Source organism: Mytilus trossulus, chromosome 7 (genome assembly GCF_036588685.1).
Source record: "Mytilus trossulus isolate FHL-02 chromosome 7, PNRI_Mtr1.1.1.hap1, whole genome shotgun sequence".
Taxonomy (NCBI): Eukaryota; Metazoa; Mollusca; class Bivalvia; order Mytilida; family Mytilidae; genus Mytilus; species Mytilus trossulus.
Genome location: NC_086379.1, coordinates 65,157,748 through 65,182,383, shown reverse-complemented (window position 1 = coordinate 65,182,383; position 24,636 = coordinate 65,157,748). Strand labels below are relative to the sequence as shown.

The window sequence follows — 24,636 nt, the reverse complement described above, 5'->3', positions numbered from 1 at the left end:
AAAATTAAGAATTTCAAGCTTGTCAACCATTAAACATGTGGAGGACTACAGTATTTAGAGTTTCAAGCTTGTAAACCATCAAACATGTGGCGGACTGTACAACATTAAGAGTTTCTACATTGTAGACCATCTAACATGTGGCTGACTGTACAGTATTAAGAGTTTCAAGCTTGTAAACCATTAAACATGTGGCGGACTGTACAATATAAAGAGTTTCTACCGGGTAAACCCTCCAACATGTGGCTGGTTGTACAGTATTAAGAGTTTCAAGCTTGTAAACCATCAAACACGTGGCGGACTGTACAGTATCAAGAGTTTCTACCTTGTAGACCATCTAACATGTGGCTGACTGTACAGTATTAAGAGTTTCAAGCTTGTAAACCATTAAACATGTGGCGGACTGTACAATATTTAAAGTTTCTACATTGTAGACCATCTAACATGTGGCGGACTGTACAATATTAAAAGTTTCTAGCTTGTAGACCATTAAACATGTGGCGGACTGTACAATATTAAAAGTTTCTACATTGTAGACCATCTAACATGTGGCTGATTGTACAGTATTAAGAGTTTCAAGCTTGTAAACCATTAAACATGTGACGGACTGTACAATATTAAGCGTTTCAAGCTTGTAAACCATCAAACACGTGGCGGACTGTACAGTATTAAGAGTTTCTACCTTGTAGACCATCTAACATGTGGCTGACTGTACAGTATTAAGAGTTTCAAGCTTGTAAACCATTTAACATGTGGCGGACTGTACAATATTAAAAGTTTCTAGCTTGTAGACCATTAAACATGTGGCGGACTATACAATATTAAAAGTTTCTACATTGTACACCATCTAACATGTGGCTGACTGTACAGTATTAAGAGTTTCAAGCTTGTAAACCATTAAACATGTGGCGGACTGTACAATATTAAAAGTTTCTACATTGTAGACCATCTAACATGTGGCTGACTGTACAGTATTAAGAGTTTCAAGCTTGAAAACCATTAAACATGTGGCGGACTGTACAATATTAAGAGTTTCAAGCTTGTAAACCATTAAACATGTGGCATGGTATAAAAATGCAAGCAAAACTTGAATCAGAATAAGCACAAGTAACTCAACGCTTACATATAAGAATAAGCATGACGGCTAATAAGTCATTTTTGTACCAAAATGCCATGTATGTGTGACACTTTAACGTTATCTGTAAATTTTCCTATAATTATAAGCATTGTTCGTGTGTTGGATACAATGACATTATCAGTGAAAAATGTATACACATTCAACGAACTAACTGTCTGACACGAATCGGGAATAGTTTGAATGAATTGAGAATTTCCCATTTTTCTCTAGTGCGTCACACCTATATTTATACTGTTGAGCTTTTTATAACTATATTGGCTTACACTTTTCGCCTTTTAAGTAGTTCGATACCGATAACATGAACATGTATGTTTGCAAAATCTTTAAACTTAATCTAACTTAAACGTCTTCTTGTTTAATTGTGTTGTGTGTTTGATTTCTAAATGAGCTTTTCCCGAAATCTAATTAAGGAAGCTGGCTTGTTATGTTTTAGATTTTTTTGTCAGATTTTCGGAATTCTCTGGTTTTATCCATTTCAATGCCTTGTAAAGATTTGCCCGGTGACCCCATTTTTCTTTTTGCCAATCTTTTACATATATATACTGATAAGCCATCTGTATAAGTATTTTTCCCGCCAAAATTCCAATGGCTTTTATCTTGAAAACAAGCACGGTGACCTATATATTTTTTTGCTCTTTGGGTTCCCTTATTAATCCCCTATCTATATAAACTAGTGTTTTGAAAAGTTAATAACTTTGAAATTGAGAAGCGAACTCCCTTAATCACGCACTTTTAAAAATAGCAGCACCAAGAAGTAATTTCAAAAGTGTCATAGGTGCTTCATCTACATGGAGATAACTCTATAAAAACCAGCTGAACGTTTTAATCATGTTATTTGGTAGAGTAAATATTAAGATTCTCAATGTTCAAAACTAGTTATGCCAAACTGCTTATATTGAATGATTTTTTTTTCTCAGAAATAGTGCTGTTCGATTTTTTTTTATTTTTGTCAAAGGGTTCAAAACAATATGATTTTGTCAAAATTTTATGAAAACAAAACGAGCCAAATTGATTTTAGTCTAGGTGTTTGATACCATCTTAACAAAAGTTCGTCACATACTTATCCTTAAACAAATACAAGATTGATGCTGATATAACGCGAACTTGATATATTAAATATATTGTAATAAAGAAAGTCCACATGCAGATAGAGCACGAAAAATACCCATTCATAAATATTTCTTTCAATTTTCATTTCATTTTTTATGTGATATTCTTTATTTCAAATTCACTGTGGCATAGTTACATGCGATAAGGTTTCATGACATTCATATACAAGTATCCAAAAGTTGAATGAAGATATCATCAGAGTTCATTTCACGTGAACGATACAATTTAAGGCTGTGGTAACCCAATGATGGAATACTTTATAAGTAGGTCATTATGTAATACCAACTGTCAGTGAGCGAGTATATAAAGACTTGTTTATCAGGCAAAGTATAAATTAACTCTTAACAAGAACACTCCAAGGTGAGTATAAGTATGAAATGTATACCTCCATGACGGATAGTTATATATATTATATATATACATATCCCTTTCTTATTTGTATTGTGCATGCATCCGAATAGGAACTAGCTTTATGATTTTTGTTATTTTTGTCCACCCATTGGTGAAGGAATGTTTTTCTTTTGGGTCTGTACATTTTAGTTGTATCAAAAATATGTTCCGCAAGAATTTTAATATCATTATGAAACATTACATTATGTTTTGTTCAATCATGATTTTTGATAATTAGAATATAATCAATGCAAGTAGGATGAAAGGGAATCGTAGAATCGAACAATTAGAGTGGAACCAAAACAATTGAGAATGGAAATGGTAAATATGTCAAATAACAACAACCCCACCAAATAGCAGACAGCAGCCGATGACAACCAATGGGTCATCGACGCAGCGAGAAAATCCTGCACCGGGAGGTGGTCCTAATTAAGCTGGCCCATAAATGCAATTGTGTACTATAGTACTAAAGATTATAATCTGTCCAATATCGAATGCTTTTGTGTAAAAAGGGAATGTTTAGTACTACAAGAAATAATGGATTATATAGGTGGACCTCAGCTGGCTCCTAAATAAAAATGTGAACAAGATCAGTGAAAATTGACTTCATAATAAACTCCAAAACATATAAATCAACTAATATTATAAAATCAGACAAGACTTTAAAAAATCCAGAGCTACCTTACTTGGGACAGGTTAAAAAATGCGGAATGTTTAATAAAATTGAGAATGGAAATGGGGAATGTGTCAAAGAGACAACAACCTGACCATATAAAAAAAAACAACTGCAGAAGGTCACCAACAGGTCTTCAATGTAGGGAGAAATTCCCGCACCCGGAGGCGTCCTTCAGCTGGCCCCTTAACAAATATATACTAAACATGTTTTGTGAGATCTCAACCCTTTCTCTATACCTAGAGACAATGAAGAATAAAGAAACACCAACGTACAGTAAAACTCATTTTAAAAGAAGTCAGAGGCCGATATCAGAATAAGTAACAAAAGAAACACGCAGCCAACGTACAGTAAAACTCAGTTTAAAAGAAGTCAGAGGCCGATATCAGAATAAGTAACAAAAGAAACTAAGCAAATTGACAGTGATTTAAATTGACAAATCACTACTAGCAGTTACTGACATGTCGACCTTCGGACTAGTACCCTGGGAAAAAGCACGGAAATATCCGACTCGATGAGTCGGTCTTGTAAATAGCAGTACCTAGATTCTTTTTGGTGTTGGGATGGTCACGTATCCGTCCATGTCCACTTTCTGTTTTCGTTATTTGTAATTCTATTTTTACCCATCTGATGAAGTAATTTTTTTCAACTGATTTTGTATAGTTTGTTCGTATGTTGTACTGTTACACCATTGTTCAGGGTTAGGGGAGAGTTTGCGCCTTTAAACTAGTTAACCCCCACAACATGCTGTATGTATGTGCCTGTTCCAAGTCAGGAGTCTGTAATTCCGTTGTTGTCGTATGTTGCTATTTTACACAATTCTTTTTCGTTTATTTTTTGTACATAATTTAGGCTGTTATTTGTCTTGTTTGAATTGTTTGACAATTGTCAGTTCGGGGCTTGTTATATCTGACCATTCGGTGTGACTCGTGTTGTCATGAAAAATGTTTAAACATGATGGACATATGTTTAGCTACCATGGTACATACCACTAAAATAAGAGGAGATGGGAATGTAAAAAATCAGTTGAGGAAAACAGAAAAGATAATAACCAAATGAAAAATCGCGTAAAGACAAACTAAAGAATCCTGCAAAGGACAATAAAAGTTAACCAAGTTGTTATTTTACAAACAACAATGCAATTACGCATGTATTCTGTTCAATAACTTTGAAATTACTTATTAATTAAGATGAAATAGAATGGAACATCATCAAAAGTCTTCTGTTGAAAAATACGATGAGCGCAAAATTATATTAATAAAAACTTGTTACATTGTATATAAAGTTATGTCATCAATAAGCTCTTGCTTTTTACGATCTGAGAAATAACTGATCATGTGGGTATGCATTAGTGTGACAAGTTAATCAGCTCCTGCTACTATACATGTATATGCAGTGGCCTCCTCTGGTCCGTGAATCTCTGGGTTTGTAATAGTTTGAGGGGTCAATATATACCAATCTATTGTGGATACTGTAGGCCGTAGTGAGGCAGTATTTACAGCGGCGAACTTTAAGAGGCTCCCATCTTAGTTTCTTCATTATAAAAGAGCTGACACAACCTGGGTATACGTCTTGGTATTCATTGCACATGCACCTAGCTTTCTTCTCTGTACTTGTTCTAGTTCTTCAAGATTTTGTTGGTAATTATATATTATAGTACATGTAGCTCAGAAATTGCATATTACCAACAGAGTTTTCCTAACTAGATAATTGGCAGCATCAATTTACTGATTTGGTCCTAGTCTGAGATTACTCTTACATCCAACAACTGTTTTGATAGACAAATATTATGGGGCTTTGACAGTTGGCTTAACATCTGTTAGAGTAATTACTACTTTAATTTGTGGGTCCTAGTCTCCTAGAAATAGCAGTCAATGTGCCAGTGTTTTACAATATAAGATTAAGAAGAAGTGGTATGAGTATAAGTTGTTTCATAGGAGTCCAACATCATATCTAATAGTAGTTTTAAAAGGACCATATTGTAGACATTGTTAACTTATTCACCAGTCGTTTTTTTCTTCTGAAAACCTTGCTGAAATAAGTATCTTTCTAATAGTGAAATCGAAATCTTGAGAAAACGCTTTGACAATATCATCAGTGTTTGTTGAGATAAACAACCGCCAGAGGTGCGGACAAATGGTATGTTATTAAATATCAGTGGAAAATTGACGATGTAAAGTGAAAACTGAAATCGTTGCATTTGTCTTAGATAATAAAAATATGGTTTTGGAATCTTTCTTAATACTTCAAAGATAACGTTAGACACAATATTAAAGATATTGAACACTTTTAAAACTTCGTTTGTCCAAATCGTTCTTCTGCTCGCAGTTGGTGAACAATAAACTTCTACCACCTAGAAAATTCATATTTTTCACGTCGGGGCCTCCTATAGCCCACTTTACGGTAGAGGTTTTTCTCATTATTAAAGGCCGTACGGATGCTTATAATTGCTTGCATCCACTTTATTTGAACTTTGGTGAATGGTTGTATCTTTCATTACAGACATAACATTTTCCTTATTTTGATATTAAATTTTCTATGTTGTGTTTTGTAAAAATTAGCACTTCGGAAGCTGTCAAAATATTTCAAGACGCCCTAAACATAAAATTGCCCTTAGTTTGAGTTGGAGCCGATGAAGTTTTCTATAATTTTGATATAATTTGTCCAAAAGAAGTACAACACACTGTAAAAAGTTATTTGAGAAAGCGCAGGTGGGATTTTTTTTATTATCATTCATGTTCGAAAAGAAATGCACTACGAAATAATTGTGGTCTCGGACCCTTTGATCGGGTTAGTGTCTCTTTTAATCAAAACGCGATAAGTTCGTTGCCGAACCCGATTAGTGCTGAAACGCCGAAAATATCCGTTACCATTCTACACTGTGTATTTTGTAAATAAGGTTTTGTTGTTATCAGGAGTACTTATTCCCATTGTACCCTATATAGGATGAAAAAAGTAGACTGCATATTCTTGGAAAACACTTCATTTGTCGAATACATATAACAGAAACCGTTAACAGTCATAATCCATCTAGTAAAAGAATCTTTTTTAGAATGTTTAATTCATCAGCATGAATAATGTTAAAAGTCCTTTCAGCTGGAGCCTTGTTTTGAAGGATGAAAGTCTTCATGCAACTCAAATATATAACATTGCTATACTGTTTGATCTTTGTAAAAAATAATATCCTTGTTGACCTCAGTAATATCAAACAAGATGGGCATTCTGTAGTGATCGATGGAATGGAATATATGACAAAACTGGAATGTAAAGTATGACGAGATTGTTACATATTGGTTTGATCTTATACCTTGCTGATAAATGTGCTATTTCAGAGTCGGAAATTCTTTAGAATATTCAAACGTTGGATTGCCTGTAGGTTAATAACTGCTATATCATGTAAAGTCACAGAGTAAAATGTCAAAATGACTGCGGGTATGATTGTGAAGTTAGTAGAACACCCAGAGAGCTGGACCAATATGATTGTTCTGCACGACCCTACATTAATCTAAAACCCTTTATTATCTGGTCGATGAAAATATTATTTTATCTATACTTTAACGATTCAACAAACAACAATACATACATTCAATACAACACTATAGGATTAGGCCTTTTAAAAAGATATGTAATTTAAAACTGATCTATGGGGCTAAGCGTTTGATACCACTTGCGTGAAGCTTTGTGGACCGTGTAAAGTCTCGTGGTGTTAGGTTTTGTTAGGAACCAATATTTATGTGCATTTACATCTCACAGAATGTATTTGTACAAATAGGTATTATAAAGAGGTCGTGCACCATGAATGATTGTGGTTTTATATAAAGCAATTTACTATCATACTATTTAACAAGCAGAACAGTGCAGATTTTTTATGGTTTTTTTGGGGGTTATGCATTTCTTGAATAACTTTCTATATTACACTTTGATTCAACTAGAACAATGCATTATTGTTCCATCAATAGCAACAAATATCATCGCATTTTTTTAGTCTGAAACCGGAGCATTCTGGCTGAAAGTGCGTGGAAAATTAAACCACATTGCAACAATTTAGAGTTAAATTCAGTAGTATAAACATTTTTGTGCATGTTCTTAGCTGTACTATTTCGCTGATTTGTATACACCACTTGGTAAAATTTGAAATTCAATAAATAAATCTACGGTTCAAACTCATTCATGCAAATTTGTATAAAAAAAAGTGTATTTAGCTATGCTTTAAAGGTCCCTTTTGTTCATTCAGTCCCTGGGTATTAAAGCATTTATATATAACTTAATTGGCTCTAAAATGTTATGGCTTTGAGCGTTCCTGCTGAAGATATATCAAGACAAGCTTTTTGGAAGCACCCTTATAAATATTTTTTTTCATTACCAAGACATTTCTGTTTATTGAAGAAGATACGGGGTATAACGCTATTGAATTATTTTTAAAAAGATGCGAAAGGTACCAGAGGGACAGTCAAACTCATAAATCAAAAATACACTGACTACGCCATGGCTAAAAAATAAAGACACAAACAGACAAATAGTAGTACACAAGACACGACATAGAAAACTTAAAACTAAGCAATACGAACTCCACCAAAATTTGGATATGCACACCATATTTCGTAAATGGCGTGTAGACCAGCATGTAGACAAATGGTTTCATGATTGGCCTGGAGAGGTGTCGCTTTATAGTTTGCAGACCATTTTTTTTTAAAGCATTTAGATATTAAACTTATTTTTTTTAATTTTATTTAGAGGCAAACTGATGCCAATCTTCGGGGGCTGGATTTTTACGCTGCGTTGAAACTTTGAAACTTTTATTTTCACTAAAGGCCTCACATGAGGCATAATAGTACAATAAATTTAACAAACAATAAATTTAACAAACAACAGTAATGCATGAACTAACATATATACATATGAAGTAGGTGTATGCAGATGAAAGAGTAATATCCATATATTATTATTTAAATACAGACATAACAATGAAGACCCATTAATTTGGTGGTCTTCGGTTGTTATCTGCTCTTTGGTTGGGTTGTTGTCTCTTTGACATATTCCCCATATCCATTCTCAAAATTATTATGTAGATGAATCAGTACTTCAATTTTCGTAAACCGTCTTCTTTTCTTATTTTAATGACATCGGGTTTTTTTTCTCACCATCAGCATACATGAAAAGCATTCGTTTTTTTACAGAAACGCACCAGCGTATAATATTTTATGATCTGTACTTAACCGGGTACTGACATTTTGATTGAACAAAGCTACACTTCCTTTTTTTCACTAGAATAAGAACCCGTTTCTTTTTATATAAAGCTCCTAACCTGTTAGAATAAAACCACTCGCGTTAGGATTTGTTCCGAACGGACGGATTTTTTTACTTGTCCTACGATAAATACCACAATAGATATCTTGAATTAAGTGGTTTTAACCATATCAGCCCTGAATTCGTAATATGGGAACCTGCTTCTGTTGCAATCGTGGGAAATTGATTCCTAATTCCCTGTCGTTACATTTAAAGCAACAGACGCCTACTTCAGTTTCGAGTGGTCAATTACCATAAAACGTTTGTAGTTTTATTTATCATAAGAAATGAAAACAACTCAATTGATCGTTGTATTGAGGAAAAAAGTATTTTTGTCATTTTCATATTTTAATAACATGACACTAATTATACCCGTTCACTTATAATTTTATATAATAGATTACTGTTTAAACTTTCAAATAATGTACAATTAAAACAATATTGATATATCGGGAATAAATGGATGAAATAATGTGTAACTTTCGACGTTTTCTATTTTAATGTTGATCGACATTGTGCACCTGGTGCCTTCATCCGATCAACTATAGGATAGGGTATAGTCTGATATTCAAGCCCGGTATTTGTATTTTCCGAATGCATACCAAATATTAACGTATGAAACCGATCTTAGGGTCAGACATCTTAAATTTACAAAGTATCAATTTGTTTGTCAATATCATTATTTTTGTTTAAGTTTAATAAAGAAAATGTTTTAGATAGAACAATTGCTTCAAAGATTTATTTTGCTTTTAAACAATTATTCTTATGAATTTGACCGAAAGGAAGATAGTTAAAATTTTGTTCATACAATCACTTCGGGATCAAATATATTTAGGCATTGTTTGTCTTGTAGTTTTTTGTACAAGAAACGGGTTTGGTAAAGAGACGATTTTTTTGGTAGAACCATTTTACCCATTGCTTTACTACTTGTGGATTCTTGTTCTTGACTTGTATCTTCAAACTTTGCTCCAACTTGTCTTTAGTGTTACCTTTCTTTCTCTCAATCCAATTTATATAAAAGTTGTGACTTGCAGACGTTAAAAATTGTTTCTTGTTAAACTAAAAAAATCATTATAGTGTCGTCATATGATCGTACATCTTGTTGATTTTGTATAGTTTTTTGCAATTTTTCTGTCATATCAGTGTGCAAACTAAAATTTTGAGGGGGATGAAGCCTCAAAATATAGAGGGCATGTGTCTGTTCCAAATGAGAAACCAGTGGTCAGTTTTAAAATATCTTTTTTTTTTTATATTACTGTAACGGAAGGAATGTTTCTTTTTATTTTTATGTCAATTCTGTAAAAGAGGGACGAAAGATACCAAAGGGACAGTCAAACTCGTAAATCTAAAACAAACTGACAACGCCATGGCTAAAAATGAAAAAGACAAACAGAAAAACAATAGTACACATGACACAACATAGAAAACTAAAGAATAAACTGTAACATGAGGACTTTTCCGAAGCTCTCCTTACGGAATGGGCGAATCTCCATTGTTGTAAGTTTTGCGGGGGAAATTTAGCTATGTGTAAAGGTATTCTGTATCACGTCTTTTGGAAAGAGTTGCTTCATCGGTTATTATACCAGATCGTATTTTCAATTTTTTACCACAATACATGGTTGAAATACTTCTAAAATGTAATTTAGAATTTAAATAAGTGATGCTTATTCTTATATTTCTATTGAAGTTAATTTTACTCTATTTTAAGATGCAAAAGCAGAAAACATCTGGAGCTGTGGTTTTTGTGGAAAATAGATAGAAATATTTGTGGTTTTCTTCAATCAACCTCAAAGTAATAAAAATTAAAACGGGTTGTGACAAATGTAATGATTTGGAGATTAGAGTCAATGTGGGGGATTTACCGCTTAGGTAGCACTATATATTGCTGATCGTACTGACTTCATTTGTCATAATAATAAAACTTTTTATCATATATCTTAAATGCACTTGTAGATATATACACGATATTAAATCTGTCCTATTGAACCAAGGATTAATACTTCGATAGTCTATATTACTAGTACTTGACACTCTTTAAAAATTTTAAGCTTGGGGTAAATGGTATTTCAAATAAAACTTTGCTTTTATCAGTCTTTCCATTCTTTGTTTTGTTGGATTAGTTTGCATATGCAGTTTTCGATAGAATATATGAGTCCATACCAATAGGTTTTAATAGACTGGAATTAAATGTGTATACCATCTTAGTCATTCTGTCACCACCTTGATACATCATAATGAACAATATATTGCAAACAACTTTCCTTTGAATTTGTTATTTATTTTATTTTTTACCATATAAATTACAATTATTGTGTAATGGCTAATTGAACAACAAATGAGACGATTCTGATGATGATAATAAAGAATGCAATGAATGAAAACTTCTATTACTTATACTCTACCATTACAAAAATTCCTATTGTTTATTTGTATAAATCATATATCGACCAAATTCTTTTCTTCTGTCAATATTGCCACCTAGTTCTATCGGATATGTTATTAAGAAGAGATCAAGCAAGCTTTCATTTTTCAATAAATACACAAATACTGTTTATAATTTATTGTTTAGTTTACACCTTCTATCAGGTAAATATCCGTACGGAACATGACAACATAGGCAGTACTAGATGTTTTCTAACAGTTATGTTAATCCACATATTAACAAGCCGCCGTCTTACTGTCTATGTCAATCCAAATATTCTCTCTGTGTTCTAAAGTTTTAATCAATGAGCTGTCTTTGTAAAGTGTTAAACATGGCATTTTATCAAACTGAGACGTCCCATTTGTAGTATCACTCTCTCATTACATTTTCTTTGAACTTTTCCAATAGCCTTTAACGCGTAAGGTGTCGGTAATAAAAATTATCTTTTTACAAATTACGATGAAGTAATTCATTTATTGACAGTTCGACACGTGTATTGGCACCAGGGAAAAACGATTAAAGTTTAATAAAACAGTCCGATAACTAACTGTTCATTTACCTATCCGCGTAGGCAATAGACTTTGTTATTTCATTATTACCTAATGACAAATAAAATTGTAAAGCCAATAGATTGTCAAAAAGAGGGGTCATGTGAATAAATTAAATTAATAAACCTTTAATCAAGCACCTTGCCACAGCAGTGGGTAATGACAGCTTCAAACAGATTAACCAATGATTTGGCTTTGTTTTTAAAATGATATCAGTCGTCAAAATCAGTACAACTAATCTGATTTAGCACCATAATAGTTAATGTAAAGTAATAAAGACTTGACATAGAACAGATTTTTTTTTCAATGATTCAGCATTTAAACACGCTTGAAAAACAATCGACAAGAATTAACAACGTTAACTGCACAAAACAAACAATTATCACAAGAAATTGTAAACAATCTCATTTATGGATATTGTATATATAAGTTATTACCCGTTTCAATACTTCTGAATATACAGAAATGAACTAACATGAACAAGCACATTCCGTAATGATAGGATATTGTATTTCTATCCATTTACACTTTCTGTCTGTATTCCAGTCTTTGCAATGCCATCGTAACAATGTCAGTGGTTTAGAACTTTTTGTCTTGCATTGCATTCCTGGAGGAATAGAACAACTTCGGCCTTTATAACACGATCCTTCTTTTATCCACCTCGGCCAAAACCGGATGCCTAAATCCTTCCATTTGTACATAAGTGGACAATGTGTATAGTTCCATAAATATTTTTGCATTAACTTTTTAGTTCTTTTATCAACTCCTAATTTTTTAACAATGTCATCTCCAAATGTAATTTTGTGACCGAAGTCTTTAATGAATTCTGGTCGACGTCCTTTCGGCCGTCCTTTCCGGAATCGTATATTTAACATTCCATCTGGATGAAAAATATGTTCTAATGGTTTTACAACTTGCATAAAATTTCTGTCAAATTTTTTCCCTAACATTTTTCTATTTGCTTTATAGTCTAAATCCTGCGGACTAGGATCGAATGCTCTGTCTGGATTTTCATGAAGTGGTGGAATGGGAAGTTCATCTGATGGCGACGGTCGAGATCCTGTGTGAAAGTTGATGTCATTTATATTATCGTTGTCGGGTATGTGAGCATCTACTGCTCTTAGTCTGTCTAAATACTGCTTGTTTGAGGAAGCAGACTCCACTTTTATGATCATCCAAATAAGAACACAATAATAATTCACAAAAATAACCTGCAGTATGCTGGTAAGATTCATCACTTGGTGTTAGATCTGAAATGAACAGAGTGGTCAGTATAGTGGTCAATAAAACAGAGACAAGGCTTAATGCAACCGGTAGATCTGAAATAAACATCAAGTGGTCAATAGAGTGGCCAATACAGTGGTCTATATAGTGGTCAACACAAACAAAAATGAATGCAACCGGTAGAGTCTGAAATAAATATTAAAGTATAGTGTAGTGGTCAATACAAAAGAGAACCAACTTTATACGCATACGTTAAAGAGGTTGTCGAAAATAAGTGTTCATGGATCTTATACAGAATGGTGTTTCTATACGTCAAGCATACTTCTAGGGATCACTGGTCCCAATATTTCACCACCTCATGCAATACTCAGTACTGTAGCACTGAATATCAAATTAATAAACGTCCGTATAATTTATGTTCATTGTAATCATAACTCCTGATATCTCAGCATTTATTACCAATCATTTTTTTGATAAACTGACAGTGTTCAAGCGAGATGCTTTGCTTTTCAACCCCACTTTTGATTTCACGTTACAAACATTTGGTTTCCAGAATCGAACACCTAGATTATATGGTTGATTTTAATTGCTTTTTTTTAGGGGGGAGGGGTCATGATTAACCTTACAATGTAGTTCCATGATAACATTAAATATATATAAGGAGTGTTCTCGGCTTTTTGAAGACCTTACTTTTCTGGAAAGGAACTACAATATCCCTGTTTACTATTGTGATTTTCTTTTCAATTGTTTTTACAGTTTATAGATAGATATAGGAAGATGAAGTGTGTGAGTGCCAACGAAAAAACTCTCCATCCAAGCAACAATTATACGTGTGAATTTTATTGAAACATTTCTGCCTATTACTTTAAGTTAGTAATCAAAAGTGACATTAAAATAAAAACCGACAAGCAAATTGCGTTGTAAAGATATACAACTAACTTATATTGATTAACAATCATTTTGATGTGTGTAAAACGTTTGTAACTGCTGAACAATTTATAGGCTTTAAGATCTTTAAGAAATAACAGAATGAAATTAGAAGTGATTAGTTTGGTGAAACAGTAGCACTTCGCACTACAGAGAAAATTATTTCAGCTATTTACAAGACGTTCGACTTACAACGATGTTTATGTTTAAACAAATAAAGACAACTATTAAAACGTTGGAGCAAATTAGTTGTATTCATTATCATAAAGTCAATCAACGAAATGTTTTAAATACATTAGACTTACCATTTGAAACGAATTATTTGTTGACATCGTTGTGTTTTCTAATGAATGAAATCCATACCACACTAAATTATAAAATAGTATATTTTTTTACGTTAAAGGTATTCCTTTCGATATAGTAATACTATTGAAAATCACACGCTATCTATTTAAAGATAACATATTGTTTTGATGTTGAGCATACCTGTTCATTATATATATAGATAAAGAAAGTTTTTTCCTATACTTTTGTTGTAGATCCAAGTTAGCACGAACTTTACATAAACGTTAGTAGAAGACCAGCGCCAAATGAACGTGGTTCGTCTAGACTGTACGTCGCTTATTTTTCTCTAACCGATGTTATTTCGTCAAAGGTGTAGAATTAAGGTATTTGTATATTTTCCATCCAATATAATAGAAGTTGCTGTATATATAAACAGATTTCATATAGACCTGTACCGGTTGTAATCACATCTATAATAGAGAGCTGTTATCTACTTTCTCATTTATATGCCAGGTAACACACGGACAATGGTCAAATACAAGTGGTGTCCTATGAAGATATATGGAGCCAAAATTTCAACAAAATAAAGTTGAAAGATCATGCAAATATATATTGGAATTATTAAGTATTAAGTTAAAATATGTCAAATTGTAGTAGGCGGAGCTAATGAAATGGACCAATACAAGAACTTGTAAGTCTAATAATAAAAGATTGAGCTGAATGGCTCGATAGGTACTCGATTAAAAACAAATGAAGCGCGTTAACGCGAAACGAATATCCGACTGTGTCGCCAAAGTAGGATGTATTTCTTGTTAACAAGATTAATTTGTTACAAATACGCCATGTCGGATTAGAAAACTGGAATCTAATAACCACGTGTATCAAACTAATTGGTATGCAATAAACTAAATCTAAATTGCGCTTAGAAGGCGCCTAGCCTGATCTGTGTACGTAGTGTACTATTTACTTTCATGCTAGTCGACGGTGGGAAATGTATGTCCATTTACAAATAGTAATCTTTCGAATTTACAAATAAACACGAGAGACAAAGTTAATAATCTGATGTCTAGAGTTTGATGTATTTATGACATAGCTTAAATAAGTTGGGTATATACAAGTCTATATGTATAATACTTTCTTGGAGACGGAAATCTTTACTTTAAATTTCTCCTTACCAGGATAGTAGATATGGGACTGTAATTATCCTTTAATACGAGACTTGTTTTATCGCTATGCATATCAGATTCAACCGTTTCACCGCAAGTAATAAAGCAAACGTGCCATTTCCATTTATATGTTTAATACATTGGATGTGCCTTTTCTTAAATTCGTGTCTCATCACTCTGCAGTAAATAAATCAGCTAACTGCTAATTCTTAAACAAAACGGTTCATTTGCCCATAAATTTGGGTTTATATTAAAGTTTCAATTGTGTGGTAACCTTTTTTCTTTTCGTTTCCTATTGTTAAAGTAGGTTGGAAGCTAAAATAAGGGTTGCGTTACTAGATGCCCTTTTCAGTATTAGTCGATAAGATATAGATAAGATGAAATGGAAGAAGAAAAAGAATGAAACATTGAAGATGTTTAGACACACGGATAGACAATCAATTTTTGTCTTTAACCATAAAAACCTGATTATATTAAAATGTTTCCAATATATTTCGTCACAAAAGATGCATTACTTGGTTGATTTTTTATGCACCCGCCGTAGCGGAGGGGGCATTAAGTTTAACCCTTGTCTGTTTCTACGTACATACGTCTCAAAACTGATTTCCGTTCTCTAAATGTAGTTTGCCACAACCAACTGTTCTGAAACTGATACTCAATGCTTATAACCACAAAATAGATTAAGATTAGATTTTGGTGGCGTCACTTTTACCGTTCTAGAGTTATGTCCCTGTTTACAAACGGTAAAATGCTAGAATATTTGTTTCTGTTCTCTGACTAAGTTTGCCTCAACCAAATGTTATGAAACTTATAAGCAATGCTTACGAACACAAAACTCAGATCAATAAAAAATCTTTTCGAGGCGTATTTTTCGTTGTCCCTTACAGGCAACAAATATTTTTAATTTCTTTGGTATAATTGATTTATTACGTCATTATACAAAACATGTCTGCTAGTATATTGGAAGATTTTTGCATATTTCTTTTAAAAAGTCTTGTGATTTCGTTTACAATTGCTAAACACGGTGTTATAAGTGCAACATTAAAAGCAGGTTTATTTTCACTAAAAGAGGACAGAATGACCCTACAGGGTGGCAGACTTTGAGTCCGATTAACACGTCAATAGTTGCAACGTTACAACCCCATTTTTCATTCAAACAGGACAGAATGACCCGACATACTGGCAGACTTTCAGTCCGATCAAAAGTAATAAAGATCAGTGATTACTAACTACATTACACCCTTCAGTTCGATTATTTTGTTTATTTATGTTCGGATATATACCAATCGGGCGTTTACATACCATAGATCTACTTATAACTGGCACCAGTCAATCTTGTTAAATCATTGTTCTTGCCTGTTTGTAAATTAACATGCAATTTATCACTAATTAATTTGTCAATTACTGTTTCGTATCATGGCGTGGACGAAATACCGGCCGAAATCCTAAAAGTCCCAAGTTTACTGAACTTTTTACACAAACTGTTCAACAAGTGTTTTTCGAGTGGATTCATCCCTACAACGTGGACAAAGGGAATTATAAACCCTATCCCGAAATCGTCAACATCAAATCCGAAAGACCCAATGAGCTACCGAGGTATAACGTTGGTACCAGTGTGCTATAAACTATACTGTCATATACTAAATAACAGGTTAGTAAAATGGGAGAACGAAAATGACATTCTTCATGACGGTCAAAACGGATTTCGAAAAGGGCGCAGTACAATTGATCACATCAAATCGTTAACATCAATAATAGAGACTAGGAAATTAAAACGTTTATCGACTTTCGTTGCATTTATTGATTTTCGTAAGGCATATGACGGGATAAACCGAGCGATGTTATTCCAGAAACTATTCGACCTTGGTATATGTGGGAATATTTATAACGCTATTTTGTCTCTGTATAAGTCCGTGGAATGCTGTGTTCGCATAAATGGACATAAGACAGACTGGTTCAACGTTCAATGTGGTCTTAAACAAGGCTGTTTGTTGTCGCCATTACTTTTCAACTTGTATATAAACGGATTAGCTACATATATCGATTCACTAGATATTGGAATTGACATCGATGGGGAAAAGGTGTCCATGTTACTTTATGCCGATGATTTAGTGTTGTTATCAAACACAGAAACAGAGCTACAAACATTACTTGATGCATTAGATTTATGGTGTACCGATAACAAGATGACAATAAACGATAACAAGTCAAATATAGTTCACTTTCGACCAAATTCGTTCCCGAGAAGTCAAACAACCTTTCATTGCGGAAACCACATTTTACAGACAGTAGAACGTTACACATATTTAGGCTTAGTTTTTACAGAACACTTGGACTATAACGTCATGGCAAAGTATATTGCAGCAGCAGCTAGTCGAGCACTTGGACTTGTAATATCGAAATACAAGGGACTAGGAGGTTTACCTTTTGGAACTTTTACAAAGCTGTACGACTCTATGGTTTGGAGTACTATTAGTTACGGTGCTGCAGTATGGGGAGATAAGTCATTCTCGTGTATAAATGCCGTTCAAAACAAAGCAATCCGTTTTTTCATGGGAGTTGGTCGTTATACCCCAAACGTTGCAGTAAATGGAGATTCGGGATGGACACCACCGTCTGTGAAACAATGGCGGGTAATCATAAACTATTGGAATCGGTTAAGATATATGGATGAAAATAGAATAAATAAGAAAATAGACAATTGGGCAGAGCAGAATTTCAGGCGTCATCGAGTGTGCAAAAACTCAAACTTTAGAATTTATAGTCTATTCGAATCATGTGGTATAGCGAACTGGTTTGATGACACTGATATTGATAAGCAGCAAGTTAACAATGCTATACACGTAAAACTTATGTCTGACTTTAAACAGAAATGGAATGAAGATCTGCATAAAGACACTTCTAGACGAAATGGACCAGGAGGTAACAAACTACGTACATATAGAACATTTAAACAGGATGTATATACAGAACTTTACCTAGATAAGCTGATTATACCTTCACACAGAAGAGCTTACTCTCAGTTTCGCTGTGGTGTTGCCCCAATACGTGTAGAGACAGGACGCTACGAGAGTCTTCCAGTAGATCAAAGAACTTGTTTTGTTTGTGACAATAAAATTGAAAACGAGGAGCATGTATTGACTGAATGTCCGTTATACGACGATTTAAGAGACGAACTGTATAAGATTTTAAACTTTGAATACGAACATTTTAGTCTATTGCCGAATTCTTTGAAACTTTCATTTATTTTAGCGAGTGATAATATTAATGTGATACAAAAAAGTGCCAAAACCTGCAAGCTTATTTTAGACCGTAGAAGACGTTTTTTATACCGATAATTGATGTAAATATGTTTTATCATTTAACTTTTGTTTTCTAATTGCTTTTTGAAAATTTGTAAATATTAGTTCCTTTTAATCCGTCTCTCATAATTCTTTTAGAATGGCATTAATAATTTTAAAAAGGTTTACTTTTATAATGTGAAATGTTTATACTGTATTATTGATGGTGAGACGTTAATAAAATATTATTGTATTGTATTGTATCATGCGTAATACAGTTGCAGATTTTATTAACTCCTACAGGGGCGGTTACTATTATATCTCTCTGATGCATAATTCAAAATTGACCGAGCAGACACACACACACGCAGAAATGTAGAATACATAACTGATTTACGTAAAGGGAGAGAAGATACCAAAGGGCAATCGCAAATTTAAATCATAAGTTAAAGAAAAGACAACGTGACCAAAAGAAAAAAAACGAAACAATTGGCAAATCATTCTATAGATATATATACACAAAAAACTATGGGTTGATTATTGAAAGTTAGAGTCACTTGAAGCACTGGTATATCATGACGTTCTGTATTTATTGGTCCAGGAAGCAAGAGTGCCCGAAAAGAAACACCGACGCTCGACAGGAAAACTGGCAATCCTAGTTAATAAGATTGCAGTCGAACGCATTTGTCAAGTGCGGGGTTTCAACTCACAACAAATTAACTACTTAGATCACTCGGCCATCGAGATTCCATTGATAAACTAAAGAAGTTTAATATCGATATAGGGATAACAAATGACTACAAAGTTGACACCATATGTATATATAGATAAAATTAAAATTGAGAATGGAAATGGGGAATGTGTCAAAGAGACAACAACCTGACCATATAAAAAAACAACAGCAGAAGGTCACCAACAGGTCTTCAATGTAACGAGAAATTCCCGCACCCGGAGGCGTCCTTCAGCTGGCCCCTAAACAAAGATATACTAGTTCAGTGATAATGAACGCCATACTTATTTCCAAATTGTACACAAGAAACTAAAAGATTGTTTAATTGGTATACCTATTCGAAATAATATACTGATACCTTAGACGTCTGCAAACTTGTTGTATTGAAAGGAAAACTGTATATAAGCATCCGAATATATGAATTGAATTCAGATGTCGAACTCGCAAATCTAAGTAGGAATACAAGCTATGTCATATCAAAAAGTGTCATGCCCGAAAAACAAAAAGATGTTGGGTACGTCACTAAAAACAACTTAATAAATAACTAAAAGACATCTAGAGGGCACACTATTTTAGTCTCCAGAAACTGACAGTTGTCTATACAATTTGTAAATATTAAAAGATGATCCGGTATGATTCTCCACAGATGAGACCAAATGACACAGGAATTAATCAAACTAAGGGTCACCGTACTGCCTGTTACAAAGACCAAATGACACAGGAATTAAACAACTAAGGGTCACCGTACTGCCTGTTACAAAGACCAAATGACACAGGAATTAAACAACTAAGGGCAACCGTACTGCCTTTTACAAAGACCAAATGACACAGGAATTAAACAACTAAGGGTCACCGTACTGCCTTTTACAAAGACCAAAACCCATACAGTTATTTAGGTTGATAAGGCCTAATAATAATAACATGTAAAACAGTTCAAACGAGAAAACTGGAGGCTGGATTCATGTACGAAACAAAAAATAAAACCTGAAAATATATAGCAACAAACAATAGCCATTGAATATCAGGAAATTGACTCAAGACAGGCATATACGTTATGAGGCGTGTTAAACACTCTTGCGGATTAAGATGGCGGATTCCCCCACCCCCTTCCTTTGTGGAAATAGTTTTGGTTACTTTGATCAGAAATCAATGAAGCATGAAAGGAGACAGGAGCGGCTCCCCCTTTTTAAGTCAGTAGGCACCTTTTTCGAAACCACTGGGCACATCAGCTTCCAGGACAGTACCTGAACAGCACATTACAAGCCCAAAGTCATGATAAAAAAATGTTGAAAAGTAGTTTGTTTACATTTTACATTAGTTTTATTTTTCAGAATGAACCAATTGACAAATTCCTGAAGAGTAATATGTTATTCTATTAATCGACCGCAAGTTTTATTCTTATTTAAAAATAAACCGTGTTTCTATTAATAGCTGTAATTTGTTATAAACATCTATCATTAAAATGATTGATTGTCTTTTAATTATAAATGCTGATTGTGAAGACGTTCAGGCCAAAGTAAATATACATGTTGACGTTATATGAGACATCTGGGAGCATTTGATGTTCTCAAAGTAAAATGTATAGTGAAGATCGGTAGTATTTTTACCGTACAGAGGTACATGTATGAACACTTTGACCACTGTTTTTTTTTACCACAGAAGATTGATTAATTAAATGTCTTCTTACAGTCTAGTCGCAAATATTTCATGCACATTTACACCGATTTTCACACGAGAAGTCAATAGCAGTAAGTTAAAGAAACCTGCTGAAATTAAAAAAAAAAAATATTGTTTGTTTTAATGATGTTTTTTTCCTTCTACAAATGTGGAAATGTTATGAAGCTCAGCAAATTGCCAGTGAAAACATGATTGATCAGTGATATTGCAAAATTTACGTTATCAATAATTTTTAAAATCATAACTTTTATTTGAATAGAAATATGATTGTAACTTAAGTTTACTTCCAACTCATTATCGAGGTACTCAATTAAAAAAAATCAGTTTAGAGCTATCCAAATCATTCTTGATTTAATTAGGTGTTGAAAGTATGACAGATTTTTTTTCAACCTATGTAGCAGTATTTGATGGTGTGTTCGTTAAAGATCGCATTTAATAAAACATACAATGATTCTACATACAGCTCGACATATAGTCGTGTAATGAATATATAAAATCAATCGGTAAATATATGCAGGCTTAAGATGGATGGGAGGGTAGGTAATTAGGAGATAGAACTTACGCCTTGGTCTTAACTCTCATGTGACAATCGTTACATTGATCAAATGCGTCTAAAACTTTCAAATGTTAAAATCGTCCGTGCAAAAAGTAGGTTTTTTTTTTCTTTTTTCAGTAAAGATATCGAAATGCATAATGTCGTAAAAAGAAACTATCTGAAATCCTAAAGGACAAGCTTGAATGAAGCTGACAATCTGTGGGTTTCGGCAATCCAAAACTGATAAGTTAAACATTATTTGGAATAGAAATTGTAATTTTCCGTATTCCTAAAGAACAAGCTTATATGAATCTGCTAATCTGTGGATTTTGGAAACGGATTCAAAAACTTTTCAGATACAATTCTACTGATGAAATAAAAAGAAGTTCGCCCTACCTTCTGCATTATGCATACTCTTGTCATTTTCATCGTCTGTGTTTTAATGTTTTATATAGACTGTACGACATATATTCAATAGGATTAACTATGGTTATTTAAGGTAATAGGTGTAAAATGATAACAATTGAATTGTCGGTGAACAGGTAAGACATGAAAGATGTTTTCACATACTGATTGACATTCATTTGACGTCCCCGTCTTTAATCTAATTTTGTTATTGTAATTTAGATAATATTATTACCTCTACGTATTTACAATTAAATAAACTCTGGCGCTATATGATTTAATATCACTCAAACTAGGCGACACTGATTTGCCAATGAACTTCATTATTCGCTATACTTTTACAGATGCATTGATTGTTGTTTGTCTAACGTCCAGTGGCATATATTTCTGGAATGCACTCAGAAATGTAATAGCTCAAGTCAAGTTCTGCAAAATAAGTTTGAAAGAAAAAGTTACAATAAGAAAAGGATGACAGGCAGTCAGCATTCTTTTGAATCACACTTAATTTGATTTCGTATTGTGATATTTTCATTTTTGATAAAGAAGCTTTAGTGTTAATGACATGTGCATGGTGTATATTTAAAATCAGTTTTTGTAGGCGTAGTCCACAAGAAGCAAAAAAATAGTTTCAGTGAAAAGAAACCTTAGTGTAAATGTCGTTTCAGAAATGGAATCGCATTAGACAATTTGGACATTTTGTCTAAATTTTCAGGCGTTTATAAACCATTAGTAAACGTAAACCTGGTATGAAATTAGATGAATATTTATTATAGAAAAATAGTTTTAAATAAGGCGCCTGTTATCTTAATTTTGTGTATAAATTTGTTGATATACAATCTACCAAGAGAACAAAGATAAAGTTCTCGGTGCTCATATATTAATGTCGAGCATATTTTTGTCTTATGCTATCAAAATAAATTATCTAAATTAGACTGACGTACATGTATGTACAGACGCTATTTTATTTAGGGACACGTTGAAGACCCCCTCGTGGTGAGGGATTTTCTCGCTGCATTGAAGACCCATTGTTGGAATTCGGTTGTTGTCTACTCTTTGGTCGGGTTGTTGTCTCTTTGACATATTCCCCATTTCCATTCTCAATTTTACGCACACACACACACGTCATTAATTTTATAAAACAATCAAGTATATCATTGAGTTGTTTGCGTTGTTAGGTTGGTGTCCGTCTAATTGATTTATACCAATATCTCCATTTATACCAGAGAAATAAAATGCGTTTTATGGAAAACCGTTACAATTAAAATGCAAAAAAAAAAAAACCCAACAAAAACAGTTTGCTGCACTAGGAGCACAATGTTACAAAAAGGAGCAAAAAGTCTACCTAAAAGATAATTGAAATCAAACATTCCGTTTTTAAGATTTGAATGTGTTATATATATCTGCTATATGGCTTGGAAAAGTTGATTGTATTTGACTATTTGTAGTGTAGCTACTACACAAGTAACTAGAATATCCAGTCAACATTGCATATATATATATATATATATGAATCATCAAAGATGCTTAAACAAGGCTTATTGTGTTAATCAAGTTTACAAATTCAACGAACGTCCAAGAGTCTTTCCTACTATCCCATTTTCTTTCCAGTTATTGGCCAAGCTATTAAACCGCCTAACATTAAATCTCATTAATCTGGGAGACAATACTTAAGTTCACAGTTTTTACAAATATGACATTTTAATATAAGCCATTTTTCTGTGAGAATGTCGATCCTTATTTACTAAACATCAACTATAATGCTTTATTACGGGACAAAGAGACAATAAGTCGACTACCATATAATATTTTTGAAAATAAATAGACTTTCTGTAGTTTATTAAAAGCTTATTATTGTCTAACATCCGATTGAATCTGTTTGTACAACTATTAGACTCCGATTTACTCTAATATAGACATGGTATGGCGCGAGACTGGTGTTAGAAATGCGGGTGTGACAACTATATGGAGACGAGCGGACAGAACACGTTTGTTTTCCGGCACGCCAACGGCTATTTGACGATAACATTTATGTCACAAGTAATTAGTTAATACTAAACATATAATACGATTATATCTATCTATGTATTTATCAAATAAACCACTACCTTTTTCAATAACTTAGTTCGATGTAATTGTATGTCAATGAATCTATTTGAACTTTCTCAAAGTGCAAAACAGTTTATTTTTTATCTTTACTTTTGTTTTGTACTAAATTGAAACAAGCCGGAAAAATTTTAGATCAAGAAAATGAAAATCTTGGCGTCACAAATTTTTACATTTTTAATCCTCCGACATTTTATACTGTTTAATTTTATACTATCCGATGGAATGACAGGTTTAAAATTTTAATACAAATCATTTGCGATCTATCCGAACTTTTTTTTGTTAAAAATTAGACGTTTTCATTTATACATCAGAAATAAGTCAAAATTATAAAAAGTTAATAACAGGTCTCAAGGAATACGATATCACAGAAACGACGAGAGTACGCCAAAAGATCTAGATCAAACATTCACCTGACACGGACCTACGCTCATCTCAGTGGGTACAAACGCCCCTTTGATGAAGTACCCAGGATACAATATTACAAAATAACATTTTGTATTCTGACGTTACCAATTATCGTCTACTGCATATCATTATAATGAAGACTTTACTCTGACTGGCTCCCTAGAAGTAATACAAATGGCGACGAACTACATTAAAGTGTCCCTTCTCCTTTCATTAGTAATGAATTCGACATCTGCAAAACCCATAATATTTCATCTCTCATAGAATACCAGTTACAAAATATTTACTAGATAAAAACTGTCGGTCTTCTTTCCATGTTTTCTATAAAAGA

The 24,636-nt window shown here is 33.1% G+C and overlaps 1 protein-coding gene across 2 annotated transcripts; it reads right to left on the bottom strand.

Annotated features, from left to right (window-relative positions):
* Nucleotides 1–10,851: 10,851 nt before the first annotated feature.
* LOC134725582 (noggin-2-like) lies at nt 10,852–21,874 on the bottom strand. 2 transcript variants are annotated; one of them, XM_063589522.1, is made up of 2 exons: nt 21,786–21,874; nt 10,852–12,814 (listed from the first exon to the last, which is right to left on the bottom strand). In XM_063589522.1, exon 2 carries the CDS (start codon nt 12,797–12,799, stop codon nt 12,035–12,037), a length of 765 nt encoding a protein of 254 aa, XP_063445592.1. In that variant the 5' UTR covers nt 12,800–12,814; nt 21,786–21,874; the 3' UTR covers nt 10,852–12,034. The 2 variants fall into 2 exon arrangements, with proteins under 2 accessions (XP_063445592.1, XP_063445591.1); XM_063589521.1 differs by lacking the exon at nt 21,786–21,874 and adding an exon at nt 14,021–14,631.
* Nucleotides 21,875–24,636: the final 2,762 nt, after the last annotated feature.

Excerpts from the sequence above, each read along its gene's own strand:
- LOC134725582 (XM_063589522.1), bottom strand. The coding sequence starts at position 12,799 with ATGAATCTTACCAGCATACTGCAGGTTATTTTTGTGAATTATTATTGT.